At 34.5% G+C, this 27,851-nt stretch overlaps 1 protein-coding gene across 7 annotated transcripts in view; it reads right to left on the bottom strand.

Annotated features, from left to right (window-relative positions):
* LOC102951441 (sodium channel protein type 1 subunit alpha) overlaps positions 1-27,851 on the bottom strand; it is an 82,972-nt gene that overhangs the window by 46,971 nt on the left and 8,150 nt on the right. Inside the window, exons 2-16 of one of the 7 annotated variants that reach the window (XM_042994617.1) lie at positions 23,234-23,352; positions 21,012-21,101; positions 19,281-19,409; positions 17,492-17,583; positions 16,369-16,618; positions 12,999-13,064; positions 12,397-12,538; positions 11,534-11,740; positions 9,825-10,106; positions 8,518-8,865; positions 7,104-7,233; positions 6,056-6,294; positions 4,533-4,706; positions 2,936-3,292; positions 1,135-1,617 (exon numbers count right to left, since the gene is read on the bottom strand). In XM_042994617.1, coding sequence (XP_042850551.1) covers positions 1,135-1,617; positions 2,936-3,292; positions 4,533-4,706; positions 6,056-6,294; positions 7,104-7,233; positions 8,518-8,865; positions 9,825-10,106; positions 11,534-11,740; positions 12,397-12,538; positions 12,999-13,064; positions 16,369-16,618; positions 17,492-17,583; positions 19,281-19,409; positions 21,012-21,101; positions 23,234-23,352 — 3,108 coding nt within the window. Of the gene's footprint in view, positions 1-1,134; positions 1,618-2,935; positions 3,293-4,532; positions 4,707-6,055; positions 6,295-7,103; positions 7,234-8,484; positions 8,866-9,824; positions 10,110-11,533; positions 11,741-12,396; positions 12,539-12,998; positions 13,065-16,348; positions 16,619-17,491; positions 17,584-19,280; positions 19,410-21,011; positions 21,102-23,233; positions 23,353-27,851 lie in introns of all 7 variants that reach the window. The other 6 variants (XM_042994616.1, XM_042994618.1, XM_042994615.1 and 3 more) reach the window with 6 other exon arrangements.

Consider the following 27,851-nt stretch of genomic DNA (forward strand, 5'->3'; position numbering starts at 1 on the left):
AGCTTTATTTATCAGATTTCCTAAAACACGCAATGTGCAATGGTATCATCTATTCTGTTTAATTACAGTTAAAAAAATTACTGGTACAATAAACTGTTTTATCAGTTCCTACTGGATCATGACTTAAATTTGAGAAATACTGTATTAAATTATCTCTAAAGTTTCTACTACCCTTACATTTAAATTTTCAATTAATGCAATGATAATCCAAGATATAAAATGACACAGAGTATGCAGAAATAGAACTGCCTCCAGTGGTTCAGTGGATAGTCACTTTTTTATAAAAAGATCAGTTTTTCTGTGAACTAGCTCTGAACAATACAAACAAAAACAGTATAAATAATGTAAAATTTTTGCAGCAAAATTATTTGTTATGGATGGTCTTTATAATAAAAGTTTCATTTTTTCCTAAAGTTTCTTTCTTTTTTTTTTTTTAATGTTTATTTATTTATTTATTTTTGAGACAGAGGGAGACAGAGCATGAACGGGGGAGGGTCAGAGAGAGGGAGACACAGAATCTGAAACAGTTTCCAGGCTCTGAGCTGTCAGCACAGAGCCCGACACGGGGCTCGAACTCACGGACCACGAGATCATGACCTGAGCCGAAGTCGGCCACTTAACCGACTGAGCCACCCAGCCGCCCCTTAAAGTTTCTTTCTTAATTCAGCAGATAGCATGTAATAGCTATTAGTCTTCATTAAATATTAAATGTAAACCTAAAGTTTCAAGCCAAAAAAAATCAGACTAGAAAAAATACTGCCAAATTTAACAGTACCTTAGAACCAATTTTACAAAAATAAAGGCCATTAAAAGAAATCAGCTTCCATTGGTTCTTTAACAAAAGCCAAATATTTAATGAAACTGAGATACTACTCAAATTAAAATCCTGAAAAAAACTATACAATGTTTTACAAAAATGAGCTATCATTTTTTTTTCCTGAATCCATTTCCATGGACATGTGAGATGAAATGAGGATCTACCTACCATTCTATCTCTGCACTCTTTCTCTCCTCATCTCATTACACAAATATGATTTACCCAAGGCAATAATATACAAGTATATATTTACATACAGGCAATAATACATGCATGTACATATAAATTTATACCTACCCACACATATAAAATCTTACCTCTTTGCTTTCTTCCAGATCTGATTCACTACTGAAGTCCTCTGTGTTTAAATTTTCAAAGTCAGACTCTCCTACAGCAATTGGTACAGTCACGGTAAGACTGGGATTGTTTATGAATGACATGTAATCGCTTTCATCAATAATGTATTTTTCAACACTGCTGCCAGTTCCTATTCCACTTGTGGTTCCATTCACATCTTTAATATAGTCAAGATCTTTTCCAATTTCTGTTGTATGATTGGACATACAACTGTCTTTCTTATTGTTTAGATCATCAAGTGGTTTAATTTCATCTAAAATCTTTTGTTTTCTGACAAAGGATTGTTGAATAAATTCATATATTTTTCTCTTCACATAAGCTATTCCTTTGTGCATCCTGTCCACAGCTATTTGGAGGTTGTTCATTTCATTATCATCATCTGTGGCTGCAAGATTGTCTGCACTAAATGAGCTCAGAAGCAAGGCCAGAAAGAGGTTCAGGACCTTAAAAATAACACAAACATGATTATAATTTCACCCCAATGTAAAGAGCAGATTGAGATCACTTATTCCTCTAAGTGTAGAGGAAACTGTAAGTTCTAACAGCTAGATTAGAAAGAAGCACCATTAGAAGTTGGGTAATCTGAATTTGTTATCTGGCTCAGTAGCTACTGCACTCTACATCCTTGGGCAAAGACATGATTTCTATTGGTCTCACATTCTCCCACATATAGAACAAAGATGATGAATGAGTTAACCTAAGGTTTAGCTATGTTTAAACTTGTATGATTATAAGAAAACAGATTGATATATGTACTATGCACAAGTTCTAACCTTAAAAATCATTAGTGTTTGCAATTATACACTGAAATACATTCTATAGTTTCCCTAATGATAAACAGAGATATTGAGTTGGATATTAATTAAAAAAATAATCATTATGATCCAGAATGAGAATAAGTATCTTAACACAGGTATTGACACTTATTTTCTTAACCCATTATTTCTCATGCTCCACTATTGATTAATTAGAAGAACCATTTATAAATAATTTCCAATACTTCCATAAGACTGATACTTTATATATATATACTTTATCTATCTATCTATGCATCTATCTATCTATCTATCTATATATCTTTCGGAATATATTAAAATTTTCTATACCTTAAAAAGTAATTAACGTTTCAAACTTAAAGAGAGAGAAGAATTGATCAGTTATTCCATTTGAGTAATCTCAGGCATCATTAGCCAATCCTTATTTTGACCTAGCACCACTAGAGAATTGATTAACCTAGGTTGGCTAATGCATCTGCCATATGACATAGAGTGATTGAACGGTATATGCCACAAAGGGGCAAGGAAATGGTAAAATCACTATGAACACTTAAAGACTCCACTCTTTAGTCCTATACTGGCAAGTAACATTAGGCTTTCTTTAAAAATTTTTTTCAGATTTCTCCCTCTTCTCTGAATTTGAAAAATGTTCCCAATATATCCTTCTAGGCATGTCTTCAATATGATACTCTATTAAAATTCATATAACAAATGTGATGAAATGATTGACAAAGTGGATTTGAATATAAAAACTATAGGGTCACTGCTATATTACTGTGTTGTGAAAGTGAGACATATCTATCTATATCTATATCTATATCTATATCTATATCTATATCTATATCTATATCTATACATCTATATTTATCTCCAAGGCAAGAGACTTTACAAATTATTAATCATAGTTTTTGCTTGGGCAAAATGGTCACTATCCTATTATGCTCTTAATCTATTTCTGAAATATATATCTTAAATGGGTACATACCACCAGGTTTCCAATAACCATAACCATCATGAAGACAGTAAGGCACATGGCTTGACCAGCAACCTCCATACAGTCCCACATGGTTTCTATCCACTCTCCACAGAGCACGCGGAACACTATTAGGAAGGAGTGGAAAAAGTCATTCATGTGCCAGCGTGGAAGCTGACAGTTGGTGGAGATCTTGCAGACACAATCTTTGTAGCTTTTACCAAAGAGCTGCATGCCAACAACAGCAAAAATGAAGACGATGATGGCCAACACCAAGGTGAGGTTACCCAGAGCCCCCACTGAGTTGCCAATGATCTTTATTAGCATATTTAATGTTGGCCAAGATTTTGCCAACTTGAAAACTCGGAGCTGGAAAATAAAAAAAAAAATTATATAATTATTATTATGATCTTTAAAAGCATTGCATATACTGAGGTTTACCAAGAAATGATGATTAATATAGAATCTCTTACATCTGCCCTGCCCTTGAAACTTCTCAGGCTCAGTGTTAATTTTTGGACCTTCTAGGAAGAATTTAGTTCTTCCATATTTTAACCATGTAGATCATCTTCCCTAAGAGTCAATTTCTGAAGATTACTTGGGGCCAACTGTCCATAATTTGTTTTGTGAATGTGGTTCTAAGGCATACCAGGCCCAACACTAATATTAACATCTGATTCACAATAATCTGTTGAAAAGATATTCATTTTGCCAATCAAATGCAAAGCAACATCGTACTGAGGTCCTGCTATAGGTGGAGAAAAATGTTTATTATTCATTAATGCTCCTTTAGGGTACTGACCTAGCTGTGCCTGCATTTAAAAATTTGGAGTATTTCCCATACCTATAATTCTTCCCCTGATTTGCAGGGACATATATGTAAACCAATGAGCATGTTAAGTAATCCTACAGATTTTTTTCCCTCTCATTTAGAGAAGAAGCATATTATCCAGAGGTAGAATTAGGAATCTTCTGCATGCCCAACTGTGTCTGATCACCATTTACCACTACAAAGGGCTGTTTGTATTTTCTTTTTTTTTAAAAAATTTTTTTTTTTTAACGTTTATTTATTTTTGAGACAGAGAGAGACAGGGCATGAACGGGGGAGGGGCAGAGAGAGAGGGAGACACAGAATCGGAAACAGGCTCCAGGCTCTGAGCCATCAGCCCAGAGCCTGACGCGGGGCTCAAACTCACAGACCGCGAGATCGTGACCTGAGCCGAAGTCGGACGCTTAACCGACTGAGCCACCCAGGAGCCCCATGGGCTATTTGTATTTTCAAGTGACTATTAAAATGTGATATATTTCATTACAAGTATTTTCTTAGATCCAGAAATATTAACTGTAGTCATCTCTAGAAATGATAGTCACAATTGCAACTGAGTAATATATTAAACTTTACATGACTCTACTTTTTTTTTTTAAATAAAGGTTTTTCTAAACACACGGAGATAATTTTTTTTTCCATTTAGGGATAGTTTTGATGATGCAAATGTACACAAAGATTTAAAATGTTAATAGTTGTGTAGTAAAACCTATGACAGTACTATATACGAGCTCTGAGTGTTGGACAGGTTTAGTTTTTGTTACTGTTTTCTTTATTTTTTACCAGTCGGAATGAACGGAGAACTGATAATCCTTCCACATTGGCAAGGCCGAGTTCTACCAGGCTAAGTGTCACAATAAAACCATCAAAGATATTCCAGCCTTCTTGGAAATAATAGTAAGGATCCATGGCAATAATTTTCAGAAACATTTCTGCTGTAAAGATCCCAGTGAAAACCTAAGATCAAAACAAAGTTACTCTAATTCCATCAGATAATGATAAAGTAGAATGACATAGTATTTGATTGCAGAACAAAATGTTAATGCTACTTTCCCCATAATGATTCTATTACGAGCTCACATTTGTGTAGTAATGTATAGCTGATAAAAAGGCTCTTATATACTTTATTTCATTTTATCGTTACAGAAATTTATTGTTAGCCATGGATGTGGCTAATGCAGGCAATATAAATATCACTTTACCGGTGCGGAAACAGGTCTTTACGTGGGTGCAATGGTTTCTCAGATATCACACAACTAGAAAATGCCAAAAATTGGACTGGAATGCAAATTTATTTTGAACTAGTATTCCTTCTGTCCCATCAAACTGTCTGTCCCTCCAGACTTTATACAACACAGGTACTGACAAGATCTTGCCCATGATCACTTTTAATTGTCTATAAGCATATTCCCCTTCCCTCAAATCAGATCATTATTATACATGTACATTTATTACTATAATACATGTGTTATATTATCAATTTGTTATGCACATGAAAAAAATAAATTTACTTCCATAATATAAAAAGCAGACCTTTAAAAATATAAATATTACAACTCAGGATGCTTTACATGTCTTGCTTTTTACCATCAAAAATCTTATACCTCAAAACAAATGTTATGAAAAACACATACATTACTTTAAAGTCTGTTTTCTTTCAGCAAATAAAAGCTAATATTCCTAAATTGAGTCAAGTGACAAACACTTTAATAATTCATGTTTTTTAAGCACAGAGGAGAAAGAATTAAGTGGCAACCTTTACCAAAAATGGCCTTGCTAATCATATAATACACAAAATATACTAGAGGTTTTCAATATTTGATGGTTTTGATATAGAATGGATGGATAAAACAATACATGTCCTACCTAGCTGCTGGAGGTGGAAAAGCTAAAGACATTTTTGAGATGTTAAATTTTTGCTTATAATGACGGTGATGACTAAGCAAAATGAAAAGATCTACTTTTTTTGTTTTTAGTCTTCTACAGCTAGGGAAACTGTGATAATGTCTTTTCAAGAGGTGTGCCCTTAAATTGCTTCTGTATCTTGAAAAATTATAAATATCAATATTGACTTTCCAAGTAGTACTATAGGCCTATATATTGCTCTCTTTCTTAGCTTTTGCTTTGACATTAAGGGCTATTTATTGTTGGCAAAAGTTAAGGTATAGCCAGCTAGCTATAATTCCAATCCTTTGGGAGCCAGGAGGTAGGAAGGTGGTGAAAAGACTGTGTTAAGCTATAAATGGAAACAGTTTCTCAAACAGAAAATTTGAAGATTGAACACATTTACCTTCCAATATGCTTACCAAGTTTCCTACTGTAAGCACATTATTGAAATGTTCCGTCATTGGATAATGCTCCATGGCCATGAAAAGAGTATTTAAGACAATACAGATGGTGATGGCCAGGTCAACAAATGGGTCCATCACGACCAGGTTGACAATATGTTTCACCTTTAACCAATATGGTGAACAGTCCCAGATTAAGAATATGTTGGAAAATTTATACCAACAGGGTGGGCATTTCTGTCTGGATTCTTCAAGTTCTAGATTAAAAAAAAAAAAGAACCACCAAAAGATATATTTAATAGATACATATATTTATTTCAGATCCACAAGTCTTCTTTTTCAGTAATCAACACATTTTCATTTAGTACAGAGTCAGCCTCATTTGTATCTAAAAATACTATCGCATTTATTCTTTAGACCCCTGAAGATATTTTTTCAGACATACACATAGGGCAGAGGGAGCAAAGAATAGTTTTTTTCTTGTATGTATTGACAACATGGCTCAATGATTGGCCTGAAGTGAATGGTCTTTTAAATGAAGTTTTTCCATAGGAAAATGAGTTGCAGAAATGTAGATACTGTGTGTAATCCTATGTTAATGTCTGGCTAAGCTGTCATCCTAAGTCTATAAGAGACAGGGTAGGGTTTGATATGAGCCAAGAATCATCTTTTAAATTTGTTTTTGTTCTGTGAAATGACCTGCTCCTCTCCTCCAATCTTGAGAGTATTTTGGATGGTGTTGAAGTCCTAAGCCTAATGGAACAAAAGAGAGGGTCACTGTGACTAATGAGATTAGGAACCTCTAACAAATGCTTTATTCCACATTTTCAAAGAATTAGCACACTGGAAAACATTCTTTAGATTTACAATATCATTGCATTTAAGTAACGTTTTTAAAGTTCCTAGAATATATGAGCAGGTGTAACAAATAATAAATCTTAAATAATACCTATTATATTCTCTTTCTAACGTACTGTTTCCAATTTACAAATAGAGATATTTGTTTCAAGTGAGAAAATATAAGTTTACTGAAAATAATTGAACGATAATGGGATGGGTAACAAACCTTCTACTGTATTTGTTAAAATGCTGGCTATACTCATTGCTCTTTGCCTTTGGGAAGGATCTTCTAGAAAGTCCATGGAAACATGGAAAGAACTTGACCTCTTCCTCATCTCAGTTTCGGTGGTTGTTCCCTATAAAGAAAATTCTAATGTATTAAATGATTAACTGGAGCAATATGATAAGCAAATAACCAGATGTGACACAATGAATTTCATGAAACACATGCATCATGCACTTTCATATTTAGTTGGTGATGGCAGATATTGCTGACTTATTGTATCATTAACCTGGAATATCCAAACTGTCAACCATTCAGTCATACAGCAAAAACTGAGTTTTTTAACCCTCTAATTTCATAATTTTATGAGATATGATGCAATTTTGATATAGTTAATAAATCTATTGAGAGCCATATTTAACAGCACTAGTTCTGAACTACTAGTAAAAAACTAATAACTTGAAAAGTCATATAAATGATCAGGCATTTTATGTTGAGAAGGTAGCCATTTATTCTTAAAGAAATACAAACGATTACAACACATGTAGCTGCCATCTCATTATCTGTACACAAGACATAGATGGTCATTGACAACACAAACTGTATGTTAAAAAAGTCACACATGCTGCATGGACAACAGTTTCATCCAGGGTACCAAAGCAATAAGTCATCTAACTCTGACTTAGTCATGCCTCATCATGCTGATATATTTCCAAGTGGTTTCACAGTCTAATAAGAGGCAGCATGTGTTTAGAAATTCCTCATCCTGTATACATTCACAAAAACATAACATATGTTTGTACACAGACAATTCTTTTATCTGTCTGTATTAACAATTTATTTGTGTCTCATCATTTAGATTCATTTTGAGAAGACTTATATCAGCATTTATTTTTTAGAGAGACAAATGTGAATAGTAGAAACTTCAAGATAAGAATGAAGCTATCTATTGAGGCACAGTGTTCTTGAAAATCTTCTAAAATAAGGCAGAGCTATATTGAAGAATCTGTTGGAAAGATTTATTATACACCCTTTATACTTAAACATAGGAATCATTCATTTACTTTTATACGAAAGCTTTAGAGGATGGCCTGCTATCTAATCTCAGCATGGGTATATAGCAAATCCTCCAACTGGAGGCAGTAATTTATGATTGTGTCTAATTTATTCTTAGCAAATTTAATAATTAAATGCATTCAGTGTTATGCAAGAGTGTTGAGGCCTTAAGTTTTAGTTGGTTAGTCTATTAAAGGTATTACAAGATGCAGGTGCATTCGCAGCTTGACCAACCAGGAATCATTCTCAAAGGTTCCATTCTGTAGAAACACTGGCTGGTGCAGCAATAATGGGCCAGCCATGCCTGAACTATTTAAAACTTCCTTACATTGTCATCAGTAGCTGGCTTATCTATTATCACCTCTGGCAGAAGCTGTCCAACAGGCGATGTAGGAACTGAAGGTCCACCAACCAAGGAAACCACACCATTGCAATCCACAGTGCTGTGCATCTTCCCATTCACTGGAAACACTGCCAGCATCCGGGAAGACCTACTGGTCTGACTCAGGTTACTGTTGCGCCGCTCTCCATGTCGTCGGGGCACAAACAAGGAGTCTCTCCGGCTCTCATTATCCTCAAAGGTGCTGTGCTCATCATCAGCAAAGTCATTCTCTGATCCCACATCCTTTGCTCGCCCTCTAAAGCTGAAAAGGCTTGTTCTGCTATTTCGCCTTGGGGAAAATAGGGAGCCACGGATGCTCAACAAAGACTAGAAGTTTGAAACCAAAAAAAGTACAAGCATATTAATATAGACATTTGAAATGTGCTTTTATTTTGCAAAATTAAGTTGAGGGAGATTCAGTATTCATAACAGGATGTGATTTGTTCCTTTTCATTAACATTCTCATTAACATATTCATTTACTTAACATTGCTCAAATTAAATTGGTTTATAAGAAATTTCTAGACCTTGAGATTATGAATGGGGAGAAGGATCACAATTTAAAGACACTGAGGAAAACTCAAACCCTGAACCAACATTTTCAAGTTCAAAAGCAAACATCCTTAGCACATTACTTTGGACACCATAAACATTCAATAAACATTGGCAGCGTGACCTTCACAAGGCCACATTTGGTCTTATTGCTCTTTCCTTCAAGGAATTCCAACATTTTTCACAAATTGTTTTAGCGCATCTATCTAAAATCACTTTAAATTAATTATTACCCCTATTTCATCTATAAAGCACAGACTTCTGAAATTCAGAGTCATGTGCTTTTTGATAAAGCATATCACAACTGAAGTTTTCAGAAGCACGAATGCTGGTTTATAAAGAAGTTAGGGGGAAAAGGCAACATAAAATAACCAAAAAAAGTACTGATCAGCTAGCCCTACATCCAAATTTTTTTGTTTTTTTTTTTTTCATTAAAAAGGTCAAGGAACAGAAAGATTAAATGTCATTAGTTTCAACAGGTATCAGCAGATAGTATCAGGATGAGAATCCAGTCTTCTGAATTTCAACCCAGTGTTATCCCAACTACACAAAGCTGCAGACTTACATATATGTGGAGTAAAATTTTCTCATAGCTATGTAAAGAAAGGGTAGATTTAAATATAAGAAACATGGCAGTCAATTCAGTTGATGACAATTCATAAATCTGGTTTAATTCTCCCCCTCTTCAGTGTTCTGATTTTCAGTCATGCACCAATGAACTCAGCAGTGCCGTACCTGGTGTGGGGAGGAGTACCTCTTTTCATATGTCAATCGATTCCCTTCGATGGAGAAGCGAAACCCTTTCCTTCTGATGCTGTCTTCAGACTCAGATTTATGGAATTCATCCTCATCTTTCTCTTCCCCACCAGACTGCTCTTTCTGTTTTCTTTTCTTTCTCCGATTTCTTCTTTCCTTAGCACTCTTGGAACTCAACTTGGAGGCTTCAGATGAGCTGTCGGAGAGCCCACCTGCGGCGCTAGGTTCTCTGGAATGCTCTGAGGCAGTTACAGCTGCTGCCTGCTACAGTAAGGAGAAATGATTTTAGTATGGCATTAGAGAAGACTTTATCTTCTTAAGCTCAAGTGTTTGCATAACATTTAAAAAACACATTTAACCTGCTGAAGCTGATCTTCCGTAGAAGCAGCTCTGTCAGGGTTAACGTGGTTTTATCTCTGTTAACATTTATTATGTTTATATTATGCTGTACAGGCCACATATTCAAAAGGACCAATCAGGCATCAATAAGAACATAAACTCATATTACTTTTTGGGATTTGAATTACTCTAAAAATTGGTATTTAATTAGCACTGTCTTCTCTGAAAAAGAAACTGTGGCATGGAAGAAAAGTTATTGACTTACCTGAGCTCATTACCAAAGGGAGTAGGAATGAGATAAAGAGCTGAGGTCCTCTCCCCAGTTATTGAAGTTGTGTTATCAAAATATCATCAATGAAGGTGATAAAATCCCTTTCTTGCCCTCCCCCCCATAATCTTCTAACCAGAACACTGGAGAAAGGACAGTCAACATTTTCCACTAAACAAGACAAGACATTTAGTTCTCCAAATACCAACCCCAGCTTCTTTCACTCAGCACTGGTTCTTGCTGGATACGTGGGCATGGAATGAAAACAATGCTTTTGATCATAGCTTATACTGGTGCTCAGTCAGTACGTTTTGATATTACCTTTGTTCCCAGAGTGCCCTCAATACAAGGACTCTTGCAAATAAATTAATATTTCCCAAACAGCTTTATTCTAAAGTAAAATCAATGAGCTTGTATGCTAAATGAAAAGCATGAGAGAATATAGAAATGATAGCACAGGCATTTCATTGTACAATGAGTATCAACACCTCTCTATAAGAACAAGAAATCCTTAGATCACCTGGTCTCCATAAAATTGGTGACTGTCATATGCCTACTGAATGTTGCTTTGTCATAGAACATTATATTATTTCATCACTTCCTCGTTTATTATATAAGGCAATTAAGCCACATTAAAAACAATATATTTTTGGTTAAAGAAAAGACTAGCTTATCTTTTAAGAGCCAGATGAACATCTTTATATATAATAACCAACACATTTTTTTTTTCTAAGAAAAGATGATTTCTTAGGATTTTCTCCTATACCCTTTCAGTGTTTTTTCCTCGAGCAGACTCAGAATCACATTTTCCCTTTTATTACAAAAATCTTAAAACATTAAAATAGCATGAGAGGGTTCCACTGTGGTCAATATTGTAGACATCTTAGAAAAAAAATGAAACTAAATGATCTATAGATGATCAAAATGTAGAAATTATTACTAATATGCCATCATTACCAGTTTCTCTTAAGTGGAGTCAGTTATCTGTCTCTCACTTTCTCTCCAGTGTTTTTGCAACAACCAAAACAATAAAAAAGAATTGTACCATGAGACAGGACATATTTGATTTTGATGAATTTACCTGAGCTGCCTCCTGTTGCTTTTTAAGCTGCTCAAGCATCTGCTGAAATTCAGCCTCTTTCTGTTCTGCCTCTTCCAAGGTGGCCTGATTCTGTTCCTCATAGGCCATGGCCACCACAGCCAGGATCAAATTTATCAGATAGAATGAGCCCAAGAAAATGACCAGCACAAAAAATATCATGTATGTTTTTCCAGCAGCACGTAATGTCTGAAAATAAAAACATTAGAATTATTTTTTCAGTATTATTTCACTAACAAGTGGCTTTAACTTTTAACTTACTTGTGTGTCATGTAGGACCCTTGACATAAATAATAATTATGATGGTCACACCCCCTTCTGCCTCCTTGACTGTTTCTTTAACCTCATCCTTTTCCTTCTCCTCTAACTCATGCATTTACATTCAGATCTCCTGGAGGGAATTCTTGGATGCACCAGGAATAAAATGGAATCAAACGAAATACCATAGAGATTCCATCAAAGAGCTGAGCCTGTGATAAAAGTCAAGGAAGACATCAAAGTTATCTTCCTATATCTGCTTATCGATTTTCATCACCTGCCACCTGAGGAATAATATTTGAGTGGGCAGATGGAGCTGAGGGGAAAGTGTGCCTTCTGTTTGAGAGGACCTGTGTCTGGAAATGGTGGAAAATAAGTTTTGAGCCAAAGGGAAACGAGAGGGAATTGCTATCCTGTCATCACTATGCTTAATATGTGTTACAATCAATAGGATAAAGAAATTCAAATCTCCCAATTTCAAGTTCTGTTCCTTCTGCTATATTATGTTGTGATTTGGAAGTCAGCACTAAGGTGCTTTTCTTATATGTTTCTACTTAAATGCAGTATGTATCTCTTCAGGTTCTCACCAGTTGATAAAGATTTTCCCAGAAGTCCTGAGTCATCAGTCGAAACAGAGACAAAAAAGCCCAGCTGAAGGTATCAAAGCTTGTGTAGCCATAATTAGGATTTCTACCAGCTTTCACACACATATATCCTTCTGGACATTGGCTATAAATGGGACAAAAGAAAGCATACGAAGTTCTGTTGTCTTTTTATTCTGATAGCATGCTATACTTATAACATTGTCTAGCCAGGAAAATTGGCTGTTTCAAGGGATAGAAGTTATCACAAGAGATAGAGCATGATAAATAATACACATTTCCCAACTTCTGACAACATAATTTTACTAGCCACTTGATGTCATCATTAAAATATGTTGGTAATTAGCATTTTAACATATTCTAGTTCATTTTCTCTACTGGGTAGCCTCTAGACTCATCTTCTAGTTCACATATACTCATCTAAGGGACACAGCATTAAAGCAAAAGTATTATTCCTTGTTTTATGAAACATAAAAACTTGCCTAACCTTTAAATAATCCCTCACCTTAGAGGTAGCCTGAATGATAGCAAATAAGTATTAATAAAGTATACACACATACACAAACACACACAGATTATTGGCTTACCCTGCATCAGAGCTGTTTCCACATAGTAGGGCATCCAAAAGACCCTCCAGAAAATAATGATACCCTGTTTAGGAAAGAGTAAGTCATATGATGAGTATTTGCATCGCACTGCAAAATGAAAGCAAGATGAGGCCCCAAATTTTAGGATTCATAGAATGATTTAAATAAAATATGTTATATAATTCCCTGAAAGACATTGGGATTTGCCATTTCATTTCTCCCTCAAAATACTAGATATTATAGTAAGGGGATTGATTACTTAAGAGAAGAAAGCATTTGTTTTTTATGAGTATAAAATTAGTGATAATTTAGGTGCTAACCTAAAAATTTAAAAAGCATCAAATGTTTTTTTCTATTACCCTCGTGAAAAATAAAAATTTCATTCTGTAAAAATAGATAGGCATGACAGAGATTCCTTTGTTTTTCAAAATAGCCACATATTTGAAAACAAAGGGATTATATATTTTCTCTCTACTATGTTTTTAAACACTATTTATAAATGTTTAACAGTTGATTATGATTTGCATTCTATCAACTTCCAGATATATTCTGCTTACAGTAAAGTTGCATAAATCAGGTCAGCTACTAAAAGAAATGAAACAAAAAATAATGTTAAATAGTAAAGCTAAAATAATTACTAGAGGTGAATACTATAGTATCTCAAAGCTTTCTTTTGCTGGCAAATTCTTTAATTCTTTTAATATCCAGTTGAAGTGTCACTTCTGTGAATTATTCCTTGATATTCTCTATTTCCTGCCCACTAAAGATTGGCAAAATTAAGAACTCCTCTCACTGTGTTACCAGTAATATGTAGCTACTTATATTATTATTAAACTCATTGTCCTATATTGTAATTATTTGTTTACAAAAATTATTACTCCTTGAAAGAAAGTCTAATCATTGATTATTTCCATATTACTATTGTTGGGACTCAGGAGTCTATCAATAAATTTTACTGAATAAATAAGGACAGGGAAGACAAAAAGAGAAATGTAAGGAATTAAATCATCATTTGAAAAATGTATTTGAATATAGTTGACAATGTTACATTAGTTTCAGGTGTACAACATAGTGATTCCATAAGTGTATACACTATGCTGTGTTCACAAGTGTAGCTACCTTCTGTCCTGATATATTGTTATTATGATATCATTGACTGTATTCCTTATGTGGTGACTTTTATTTCTGTGACTTATTCATTCCATAATTGGAAGCCTATATCTCCCACTCCCCTTCACCCATTTTGCCCAACCTGCCACTCCTACCCTTCTAGCAACCATCAGTTTATTCTCTGTATTTATGCTTTTTTGTTTATTTATTGATTTGTCATTGTTTTTGTTTTTGTTGTTTTTTTTAGATTTCACTTATGTGTGAAATCAGATGATATTTGTTTTCTTCAGTCTGATTTATTTCACTTAGCATAATACCCTCTAATTGCACTATTGAGTACATACTCAAAGAAAGTGAAAACACTAATTTGAAAAGATATATGCACCCCTATGCTTATTGAAGCATTATTTATAGTAGCCAAGATATGGAAGCAGCCCAAGTGTCCATCAACAGATGAATGGATAAGGAAGATGTATTGTGTGTATACACACACACACGCACACACACACAATGGAAATATTACACAGTTATAAAAAAGGATGAGATCGTGGCATTTAAATAATCATTGTTTTAAGAAAAAAATTTTTGGATATTGTAAAAAGAAATATTTCCTAGATGTTAAATTTTCAGAGAAATTTGTTCTATGCATGGTTCTATAAGGGATATAAAACCATATAATGGGAAATACTTTCATTTCCAATGTCTTACTTCTTTGAACATAGAGAAGAAAATTTAGACAGAATTCCTTCATTTTTAATTAAAATTAAATTAAGTGAAAAATATGATGGTTTCTGGATGAATTTTTGATATCAGGTATTTATAAATGAAGTTTTAACCATTAAAGTCAATGATCTAGAAGCTTAATCTGAAGAAAATACAACTTTCAGTCATAATATTTATCTTTAATTTTAATAAATTTAATTTTCTATTACTTTCAAAGACAAACATTTTATTTGTATTTGCAATTAATTAATTAATTAATTAATTTATATAAAAATATTTCATATAATTTATTGTCAAGTTAGCTAACATATAGTGTATATATACAGTGTGCTCTTGGTTTTGGGAGTAGAAGCCCGTGATTCATCGTTTACATACAACACCCAGGGCTCAACCCAACAAGTGCCCTCCTCAATGCCCATCACCCATTTTCCCCTCTCCCCTGTCCGCCCATCAACCCTCAGTTTGTTGTCTGTATTTAAGAGTCTCTTATGGTTTGCCTCCCTCTCTATTTGAAACTATTTTCCCCCTTCCCTTCTCCCATGTATTTGTATTTGCATTTGATTTAAAACAATCTATTCAACAAATGGATTATTGTTAGGCAAAATGGTAAGTATGGATTTTTAGAGCTGAAAATAAATCTGATATTTATGATTTCTTTTACTTTGACTCTAAGAGAAATGGAGTCCAAGTACATATTCACTAGAGAATAAACCTTAAATGACATCTTCATAGTCAGTTCCTTGATCTTAGCCAAGAGAAAAAAATAACAGATTTCAGGGAGTTGATGACAGCAGTAGACTTATTGGCATCATATGAGTGAATAAAGAACAATTTTATGTATTGCTTTGACACACAAATTCTTAACCTAGAGGTTTCCAACATGTGCAAATTACTTGCTGGCATATCACTAATGTCATGAAAGAGTTAATCTGTATGAATCAAGGTATTTTATATATCTACAATTATAAAAGATACTGATTTGTTTTTAAAATTATGCTGTCATTACTTTAAGAATTATCCAACTACCAGTAATTTTTTATGACTAAGTCTACTTGTTCCACACAACCAATCACTAAGGTTTTCTTTCTTTGATTTTTTTGTTAAGTATTACTCATCTCCTTCAAATAATAAAGATAAACACCCATCTAAAGTCTAAGTTTCATATATTTAATATTTTTCTTTAAAAAGGACATTCCTTTTTCCTGTGAATCATGTTCTATCTCTGCTTTTGTAACATTGCTACTGGCAAATACTAAAACCAAATAACAGAGAAACTTTTACTTACTTTCTTTGCAGCTGAATTCTTTAGTCTCCCATATAATGATATAACAGAAAATGGCACTTGGAGTCAAAATTAGAATAGTTATCAATAAAATAATTAAAGGTATGTGCAAACCAATGGTCAGGTGATTACGAGATCACAACCTGTTATGCAATCATTTTAAGAAAATCTTTCATGCCTTGGTGGAAGGCAGGTCAACAATGAAAAAATAAATCTACATAACAATAATTCTTACTTGAATCTTGAATATACGATTTCCAGTCAAACTCAGTGTGAGTTTCATTGACAAGTGTGCCATTGTAATTCATGGTTACATTCTTCTCTATAGTGTGTTCCTCCAGGGAAGCATTGGTGGGAGGCCATTGCACACATTTATTCCGCAGGTTGCCCATGAACAGCTGCAGCCCAATCAGTGCAAACACGCTCAGACAGAACACAGTCAGGATCATGACATCGGAGAGCTTCTTCACTGACTGGATCAGGGCCCCCACGATGGTCTTCAGGCCTTAAAGAAAGAAGGCTATGACTATGAAGACTTAGGACATTGGAAATAACAAAAGGCCCACACAGTTTTCTTGAAAACATAGATTCCATGCATAAATTTGAAAATAATTGCAATGCCAGTGGAAGAACAACACTTCCTGGGAGGCTGAAGTGCTAAGGAAATGAACTCCAGAAACATAAAGATCCAAACAACGAAATGAAGATCATCTTCCATTATGTCGAGAGAGAATAATGGGAGGTTTATGGTCTTCATGAAGGGTCTTGTATTTCTCCATTTTGCTAATGAAACTCACCCCATACTTTCATTAGGGTTAGTTATCCATTTTAAAACAAGTTACCTGAATACATATTTTACAATGCCTATTTATAAGTAGGAAAAGGTTTGCTATAACTCGGGAGGAGGTTTAGGATATAATTGGACTTGAAGATAATAAATCTTCCGTACAGACTCATGCTATTCTTCATTATCTTATTTCCTTGCCTTTTAAAGCATTATTAGGATTTACATTGTACATACAACATCATCAATACCTACAATGAACAAGAAATTACAAATTGGTACATTCAGTTGGGACCAAATCCCTGGTACAACTGACAATGGAGAGAAAAATACATGACATCTCTAAAGGCAAATCACACATGGACTATATACTGCATTATCTCATGCTAAACTCCTACGCTGATAAAAAGTGAAAAAACATAAAAACTTATGTCCAAATAATAAGAATCATTTCCTATAAAACACTTGATTTTGATAATGATTTTGATTATTTTATTATGACTCCTGAATTTCTGTAATGTTGACTGTCAAGCAAAGAAGATGTTGCTGAAAAGACATGATGGATCGGCCCCGGGTGTTTAACCTAGCTCTCACCTGGAATGACTGAAATTGTTTTCAGGGCTCGGAGAACTCTGAATGTTCTCAACGCTGAGACATTGCCCAGGTCCACGAACTCTGTCACGTATCTGTAATAGGGAGTTCACACACAGACACAATAACAGATACAAAGAAAGAGCTGTAGGTACAAGGAGCCTTATGGTTCACACCAATCACTCCTTACCTGGAGTTACAGAAATAGTTTTCAAAGCTCTCAAGACTCTGAAAGTTCGAAGAGCTGAAAAATTGCCTAGGCTTACAAATTCTGTTACATACCTGTAGAATTAAATCAGAGTTATTCAAGATTTAGGCAGGATTTATATTATTTGCTTGGGTCTTTTATAAAGACCTTCTTGGTGATTCTAAATGATAATATCGTATGTAGCAATTTAGAAATTAGAGTCAATTGCTATGGTTTTCTTTACTCACATCATTTAAGGCCGTTTGCTGTACGTAAACTTCATAAAGTGTATAATCCTGTTGCTACGTTGGCTAGCAATATAATCAACATCTTGTGTAACTGAGGAGAATTAAATCAATAGAAAACTAAATCTTGGCTGTTGTTTCAGGGTTTCAGTTAGAATGAACTATGTGAAATCACCTAAGAGAAATTTAGGCAGAAAAAGGCAGATTGCCTTACTAACTATCTGGACACGAAAAGGTTTTCCTAGTGTAACTCCTAAGTGAAAGTTAGGCAAGTTCAGAACAAGATCTTATGATCTGCTATTATTGCCACTTTGTTTTCAAAAAACAGTTGTCCCAATATGCTGTCTTTTGAACGGTGGCCCGAGGGAATGGTGAAGAGTTGGCTCATCTGGACTAGACATAGAATTAAAGATGAGACAGGCAGCATTTGGAGACCTCAGTATGTCATTCCTACTTCTGATCCTATCTACCTTGCTGTGCCTGTAGGAGGCCGAGAAGTCAGCTCCTGAAGGAACGCTGAGGGCAAGTGGGCATGGGCCACCATCCTCCACACATATTTCACCTACTTCCAAATGGCCTTCGATTCCTTTTCTGAATCTCTTCTTCCTTGGGAAAGTTTACCACAAGAAAAAACAAGGACAGGGATGAAGAAATTGTGCATATTACCGAATGTATCTGGGTGGGAGATGAGGATAAGGTTTATGTAGAGGGTAATGAGATGAAGAAAATCATAAAGGGAAAGAGGAGAAGAAGAAATGGGATCAGGTGAGGAATAGGAAGAGACAGAATGTGTCTGCTCATAAGTCTTAAAGATCAATTTGCTGATGAAATAATAATTTACTATATTAAATACATAATATATTAAGGACCTCATTTTTTCTATTAGTTTGATCTGTCAGAAATTTTGGAGGCTCAGAGATAGTTATATTATTCTACCAAACTAATAAAAGAAGACAGAACACGTAACACGGGTAAGCTCAGTGACAATTTGTGCAGCCAACAGAGTGGTTTCTGACTCTAATTTTTAAAAACCATTTTCACAGATGTATTCTGAATACACCTGTGCCTTCAAATTGTGTGCATGTGGGAGGGACTTGTGTGTGTGTGTTGAACAAGTGGCATGTATGAAATCTGCTGACATGTTTCTTACATGTGGAAATTGTAACTTCAACCGCTGCAGAAGCTGTGTGCCCAAGTGGAATGTCACTTGGACCTCTGTTGTGCTAAACAAAATCAGGAGCTTAAATGTATACATCACACCAAAATATTTTTCGGTTAAAGCAAGCTTAGTCTTTAAAAACATAAGCACTCATAGAAAGCCCAACCATATTCTGCCTTGAAGATTCAAAAAGGCACTTACGCAAATGTAATGACAGTGAAGTCGAGCCAGTTCCATGGGTCCCGAAGGAAAGTAAAATCTTCTAAACAGAAACCCCTTGCAATAATTTTTATAAGTGATTCAAAAGTATATATTCCTGTGAAGGTGTACCTGGAGGCAAGCATCCAAAAAAGACTTGATAAAGCAATAATTTTCTTTTATAGCATATCAATTTCTTATCACTCTGTCAGTGGAAGAGATGAACATTAAAAAAGGGAATCTAAGTAGGTGGATGTTATTTTCATGAAAATAAAACATAACCCTAAATTTAAATTCCTTCCCTCCCATATGAAGGGTTGTTTTTTGAGGGTCCTAAAAGCGGAGTGAGAAATACAAGCTGTATGAAGTCCATGTGGCTACTGCCTGAAATGTCTTGGTATTGACATAAGTGAATAGAACCTCCTGAGAATTATCCAGTACATTCATGTAATGGAGTAGCCAATCAATACTATTGCAGAAGCATAAAATGATATTCCTTTAGAAAGTAAAAAACTAATTTCAATCATGTTTAATGAATGAGAGAACATTGACAAATTAGCAAGTCTTGTGGTTTTCCCTTTCTAGAAGATAAGACAGTTCACTAACTTGGAAAAAGGATTTTGTTAACATCCGATAGGATAATTCTAGGGTCTTTTGAGGTAAGATTTAATTTAGAATAAAATGTTGGGCTAATTCAGAAATGTACATGTTTCCAAAGTTTTAACCTTCTACTCAGAAGTTAGAGAATAAAATCACAGAAACCAGTGGGACTGAAGACCTATGGGTCTAACACGTTAACTTCAACACCTTAGGAATTCTTTGTATATAAATTTTATTACATCCTGTTTGGATCTCTGTTTCTTTTATAATTGGCTCCAACCTGGAAGTGTCCAGGTAGAGAAGAGGCTCTTGGGAATACCCTCGTGGTTGTTGTTTTCAGGGTCAGCAGCCACAGAGCAAAAGAGGTTACAACCTAGGCAGGATGAAGAGCCCCAGCAGAAATTAACACAAATCCAGCCTCTCTGCTGTAGAGGTAACCCAGAACAGAGTCATCAGTGCAGTTAGTAATGCTTTTAGTTTCCACAAACACTATCCTTTCACTTCAGTTAGTTTAGCCCTCAGTTTAAATGGAATTTTCAAGTTGTAAAACCCCAAATTTGGGGATTTTTTTTCCAGTGAATTTTTTGATGACAGCACTTGAAACTGATTTAGGCCTGACAAGAAGTAGATGTGCCTGATGGAAATGAAAACCCAATGAGGATCAACATTGTCTTCTCATGGCATGTGTAACATTCCCTTGTAAATTCTGAACTCAGTGAATTCATCTGGAAATTTAATTGGAGTCAAGGTTTACCATATTGGCTCTCTTCTGCAATTGCTTTCATCACATTTGCTTTGGCCACCGTAGATCCTAAAGGAAATATGGTGAGTGTCTGAGAATATTGGCCTTCTGATAACCATCAAATACAGGTGAAAGACAGATATTAGATCCAACAACACCAGCAGGCCTGAAAGCAAATGTCATTTGTCTTCCTGCTTTGTACTTGTGCCTAGAGATGGCTTTAATAAAAATATTCTTCAGTTTTATTTAGAAGGTACACTGAGGCATAGTTTCAAAATCTGTATCTATATATAGATATAGATATACATGTCTATATGTCTACATATCTATATAGTCATATCTATAACACACACATACACATAGTAGGTGGTTTCAACATAAATTGAACTTACTCTACATTCTTTGTCCAGTCAGGAGGATTACTCATTGTCATAAACACACAGTTCGTCAAAATAGTGCACATAATTAGCATGCTGAATAATGTAGATTATTGTTAAGGAACACGCAAAAGAAAATCCAAATCCACGTATTATATTATATAAAACAAACATTGAAAGATTAAACTGAAGTTTAGCCAGGATACAGTGACTAATACACTGTGGGTAATTATCTAATTTCTTTAAATTTCGGTTTTGTCATTTGCAAAATGTGGGTAATAATATCAACCCTCAGAGTAGTACTATAGATTAAGTGAGATCGTGTACAGTGTGTTGTATAGATTAAGTGAGATAATGTATAATGTTTATATAAGTATAAAGTATTGTTTTGATACTATTACTGAACCAATGTATTTGCCTCCCAGAGGAGTTTAGTGGGAAAGCTGTGCAAAGTGGAGTGGTACAGTTTTTGGGCAGAGAAGCCTGATTTGAATTAATTCAGGTGCCTAAAATAGCAAATTGTTAAGGAAGGCACATATAAGCAATACTGTAATTTCTTAAGTACATATTATATATATATATATTTTTTTTATGTAAAAAAACCCCACGTAGTCAGAGTACAGCATGGTCCTGGGTCAGGTTGCTCTATTTTGACTGAGTTTGAACAAGTTCAGCAGCACTGAATACAAGTAGAAGTGAAAATCCCCAAAGGCCAGGACTTAATGTGACATGAATGTAATTAAAATTCAACATAAAAGTGATCTTGGGCAATTCACTCAGCCACTCTTGCCACGGAATCTTATGTCTCCAGTGACTTTCATACAAGGTAGCTAATCAAGTGTAGACTTGGCCGGTTTCAGGTGCAGATGAAATTTGTTAAAATGTGGAAGGTTCTTGGAACAGGCCTATATATTAGTAAATATGATCCAAGTGTTAGCTAAAACAAATGACTAAGACATAACAGAGCTGAAGGGGACCTTGAAAAAAACTAGTCTAATCACTATATTTCAGAAATCAAAGAAATAAGGCCCAAGCTCTAGGGAAATTAGCTAACTTGGCTGAGGACTAGAACACAAGTTTCCTGCCTTCATATCCAATATTCTTTCCACTACAGTTAACTGCCCAAATAAAAATTTTCCAGAAGTGAAAAAGGAAGTTTTCATCAAATGACCACATGATGGCACTAGGAATACAAACTAGGATAAGGTAACCTCCATAAACATAAGAACCTTGAACGTATGATTTTTGTTTCAAATCTTCTAATATTAAAAATGGCATATTTATGCCACTAAGGAATCTCTCGCCATCGGGTTAAAAGTAGAAATGGCCTTTTCAGTTTTATAATCTTTTTTTAAAAAAAATCAGGTATTATGCATTTATGAAAATTACAACAGTATTTCTACACTTATCATCACCAAAGCCATCAAATGAGACATAATCAGAAATAAAGTTTTTGCCCATGATATGAATACCTAAATTTAGTTGGAGTCCTTTTTAACACCAATGGAAATTGCAAAGTCAAATCCCTAAAGATCGTTTGGTAATATAATCTCAGCTTCTTTCATTAACTTCCAGAGTCGTTACTAAGCAATCCGTTTTACATGACAGAGTCATAATTCAATGACTTACATTTGAAATTCAGCCAATATTCCAGTATTTCCTCATGAATTTCATTTGGAGAGTTCAAGAATTAACTAAGTATTGGCCAAAGCCGCCTGAAATTCTCCCATAGAAAATATACTTAAAGGTTTATTCTAAGGTAAACTAAAATGCTTTATCTAATAGGTATGTCTAAACTTGGCTCTAGAAATATATTTCTCTGTTATTATATCGTTACTTATTGTAAATTCTAGATAATCACAAATTTTGTGGTAAAGATGGCAAAGATACATACGGCCATCTAAAATTAGATTTGTAAGACTCAATCCATGCAAGTATTTTTAGGAAGATATGTATATCTGTATATAAAGTGTTAAAGGCTAGGTATAATATATATTTGAAAGATAAATATATATATGCATATATATATACATATATATAATGTTAAAGACTTTGTAAGTTTCAGTGACATCTCTATGACCAATAAACTGTAAGAATAAGGCTTATAAGACAAAAGATACAAAATGAGAGTAATAAAAGCCACAGAACATGGACATTTCCCAAGCTAATTTTATATTTAGCTACAAAGCACTTATAGATTACACACATAGTTACTATTGATCACTTCAAAAGGATATGAATGTACCAAAATCTTAATAGCTATTTTCCTAAGAGGATTGAAGGGAGTTAAAATGTACAGGGCAGAGGTGGCACTGAACCGGAAGATGGCCTTCCCTTTATTCAATACTATAAAAGTCTGTAAGACAGGAACACAACATACAAGTATAAAAGTATAAACCATTTAAATGTTATTGCCTACTTCTGTTATTTGTCATAATGAATTATTCCAATGTTGCAGCTTTTAATGTACACCATGCAGACAAACAGTCACTTTTACAGGACCGTTAGAGTCCTTTAGAGAGGACATTCAATGGTGTCATCTACCTTTTACCTGATACTTACCTGCAATTTTATCATACATAAGGTATTTGGTCAAGAGAATTGGTTTATTTTGTCAATATCTTAAACATCTGACTTGAATGAAAGTCTTAAATGGGTGCGTATTTCATTTCTTTCTAAAATTCTTAAGACACTACATTTCTTTATAGTGATTTCAGGTTTCCCAACTCGAATATCTTGCAAATTAGTCCTATAGAATGCAAAATCATTCGATAGAACTAGTACTTTTTTCAAAGTTATTTTTTAACCATTTATTCTTAAAATAAATCTTATCATCTATTGGTAATAGGAAATAAAAACAGCCATCATAAGACCCGCTCTTGAGCTAGATGGACACAATCCAATAATTGATTTTTGGAAGCCAAGCTCCTTGGAGAGTATCTGTTGACCGGGAGTGCTAAATTCCGTATTGGGATTTCTGAGTTAGCTGACACATTGAATTCTAATCCCAATTGACTGCTCATCTCATGTAGTGCTTTTTTAGTATGAAGGAAAAGCTCAAAGCCCCTGAAGAATTTAGGATCCATGAACGTGAATGGAATTGCATTCCAAAAATTAGATATATTTGAGAGCAATTAGCAGTGTTCAGACAAAAAAAAAAAATAAAGTAACAACATACAATAGCATAAATAACATAATGAAGGATTCTGACTCAGTGTTTCTTAAGGCATTTACTAATAATAACATAACATAAAATTTACCCTCCTAATCATTTCTAAATGTATTGTTTGGTACTGATTTTTAAAAAGAATGCATTATATGGCCTATTATAGTAAAGTACCTTAGCATCTTTTAAATCTAATTAGTTCAATAAAAATGTCATTACTACAACTCCTCAGGATAACATTCACTGCATGAAGTGACTTCAAAACCAAAGAAAAAGTTCAAAATTAGTGGTGGAGGAGAAAAGGCTGATAAGTAGCATCTAGTTTGAAACAGTCTTCTCTTTACAACCCAAGACTGTAGCAAATTTGATTTTGTGCCTCAGAACATATTTCAAAACATAACATTTTGACTGGTTCAGGAATGAAATTCTGTATATGAAATATCACTTTAAAGATACATTTATATGAGTCTAACTCTTCATACATTAGATGCAGGTCATAATTATCACTTAGCTTTTCATATATAGTTACCAAACTCAGTAACATTTATTGAGCCCCTATATGATAAGGTGTTAATATTATGAGCATTGCAAATACCTGGACGGTAGTATGGAACTAGTTTTAGGTCCAACTATTAACTTAGTTTATTCCAGTGCAAATGATGTATATTAACTAATTAGCACAATACTTGCAAAGCTCTGTGCTAGAGTTTACACAGAAAACAAAGATATGTAAGTCATGACCCCACGAAGTATATATAGTAGTGAATGTTCAACTATCTCAGCTAATAGAAGAAAGTCTAGAAGGATAATTTATGTAGAGCAAAGCTGTCCATTAGAAATATTACGTGAATTACAAATTTGAGTCCATACGTGATTTTAAATATTCTGATAGCTATATTTTTAAAAAGTAAATAAGCAGGTAAAATTAATAATTTCTTAACTTAATATATCCATTATATTATCATTTTGTGCAACCAATATTAGAAAATTTGAGATATTTTACATCCTTCTTTTCATACCAATTCTAAGTCTTTGAAGTCTGTACTCACCATATTTAAAGCACTAGACCCACACTGGGGCAATGTCTACTGCATTTGGCAGCACAGACCTAGATGTAAACCATGCATTATAGTGCTAGTTCAGACTCTCTTCAGCAAGGTAAAAATCAATTCTGATTTTGTTTTATTTTATTTTATTTTATTTTATTTTATTTTATTTTATTTTAAAAATTTTTTTTAACATTTATTTATTTTTGAGACAGAGAGAGAGCATGAACAGGGGAGGGTCAGAGAAAGAGGGAGACACAGAATCTGAAACAGGGTCCAGGCTCTGAGCTGTCAGCACAGAGCCCGACACGGGGCTCGAACCCACGGATTGCAAGATCATGACCTGAGCCGAAGTCAGACTTAACCGACTGAGCCACCCAGGCGCCTCTCAATTCTGATTTTAAAGGCAAACCAAGAAAAACAGGCAAACATCCTGCTATTCAACAGCTTGACAATCTGGAAAGTAACAGTAGGAAAATATAAGTAGATTTTTTTTTTTTTTAAACTTAAGTAGTTATTAAGAGTGTAGACTCTGGAGTCAGACGTCTGGCTCAAGTGTGGCTCCATAGCCTTCCAGCAGTGGGATCCTAGACAAGTTACTTCATTTCTGTGACTCATTTGTCTCATTTGAAAAAATGGGAATAAATATATTTAGCTCACAAAGTTGTTGTGATTCCAATTCAGTAGAGATTCTGATGCCTAGTATTGTGTATTTTTAGTAAATAACTCAGGTGATTCTTCAACAGCAGGGCTGTGAATCTGTGTTTGTTAACAGGTAATTTTTAAAATTGCCCGAATTGTCAATGATTATGTTGTACACATGCATTAAAATCCTTCCCCCTGACCTATAATAACAATATATAACAATAACAATTATAACAGTTTGGTAGGAATTGCTATTTATGAATCTGTGCTTGTTACTATCTAGTGATTTTGTTTCTGAGTTTTTATTTTATTTTAACATGAAATTTATTGTCAAATTGGTTTCCATACAACACCCAGTGCTCCTCCTAACAGGTGCCCTCCTCAATGCCCATCACCCACTTTCAGCTACCTCCCACCCCCCCATAAACCCTCATTCTCATTTTTTTAAAAATTTTTAATTTTTATTTATTTTTGAAAGAGAGAGAGAGAGAGGGAGAGAATGATCAGGGAAGGGGCAGAGAGAGAGGGAGACATAGAATCCAAAGCAGGCTCCAGGTTCTGAGCTGTCAGCACAGAGCCTGATGCGGGGCTTAAACTCACAAACTATCAGATCATGACCTAAGCTGAAGTTGGCTGCTTAACCAACTGAGACACCCAGGCGCCCCTATTCTCAGTTTTTAAGAGTCTCTTATGGTTTGGCTCTCGTCCTCTCTTTTTTTTTTTTTTTCCTTTCCCTCCCCCATGGTCTTCTGTTAAATTTCTCAGGATCTACACTATGACCCAGCAATAGCACTGCTAGGAATTTACCCAAGGGATACAGGAGTGCTGATGCATAGGGGCACTTGTACCCCAATGTTTATAGCAGCACTTTCAACAGCCAAATTATGGAAAGAGCCTAAATATCCATCAACTGATGAATGGATAAAGAAATTGTGGTTTATATACACAATGGAATACTACTTGGCAATGAGTTTTTAGATAGTTGATTTGTTTATAATTTTTTATCCAAGGTGCACATTGAATTTAACAAGCCATACTTTTCCAGTCTCCTTTTCTTTTCTTTCTTTCTTTTCTTTTCTTTTCTTTTCTTTTCTTTTCTTTTCTTTTCTTTTCTTTTCAAAGTTTATTATTTTTATTTATTTTGAGTGAGAGATAGAGAGCAAGAGGGGGAGGGGCAGAGAGAGAGGGAGACAGAATCTCAAGTAGGCACTGCACTGTCAGCACCGAGCTCGACACTGGGCTCGAACCCACGAACTATGAGACCATGACCTTAGCTGAAGTCAAGAGTCAGATGTTTCACCAACTGAGCCGCCCAGGCACCCCTCCAGTCTCTTTTTCTGAAGATGTCCACTATCTTTTCTTTCAATCTAGGGGCCATGTTACTTAAAATAAATAGTTCAAATTTAAGGTCCAATTTCATATTTATCTAAACATTATCAAAAAATTACCAAACAACAGGACTGCCTCTAAATATACAGCATTTGCCTGCCCTTAAAATAAACACAGTGGCAAAAGTAACAGAGGAAGGTTAGCAATGATCATGAACAAGAGAAAATGTAGAAAACACTATTGGTTGATTAAATTTATGCATTAGCTTCAAAATTTAAAACAAGCAATTTCAACTTGTATATATACTGTGCTCCAAAAATATATTTGGAAAACAATTATTTGAAACTTTGAATATATTTTCCCACAGAAGAATATATACATATACATACATAGACACATATACATGTATATTTACATACACTCAAAAGCTGATGTAACTCTTAATGAAATGGAATTCTGCATTAATGGTACTGTGAAACTTTATCACTGTGTATAAGAAAATGTGACTCTGCAAATGGCAAAAGAATTCCAAGTTGGGCTGCAACTAGCTGTCACCCCTTGGCTCTGTCTTCCGCCAGAAGTGGAATCAACCTTCTTATAGTTCTAAGCTGCTGATTTGAGAAGGGGTTCTAGAAGGGAGGGGTAGAAAGAGAACTATGTGGCAGAGGA

The sequence above is a fragment of the Panthera tigris genome, chromosome C1 (assembly GCF_018350195.1).
Source record: "Panthera tigris isolate Pti1 chromosome C1, P.tigris_Pti1_mat1.1, whole genome shotgun sequence".
Lineage (NCBI taxonomy): Eukaryota > Metazoa > Chordata > Mammalia > Carnivora > Felidae > Panthera > Panthera tigris.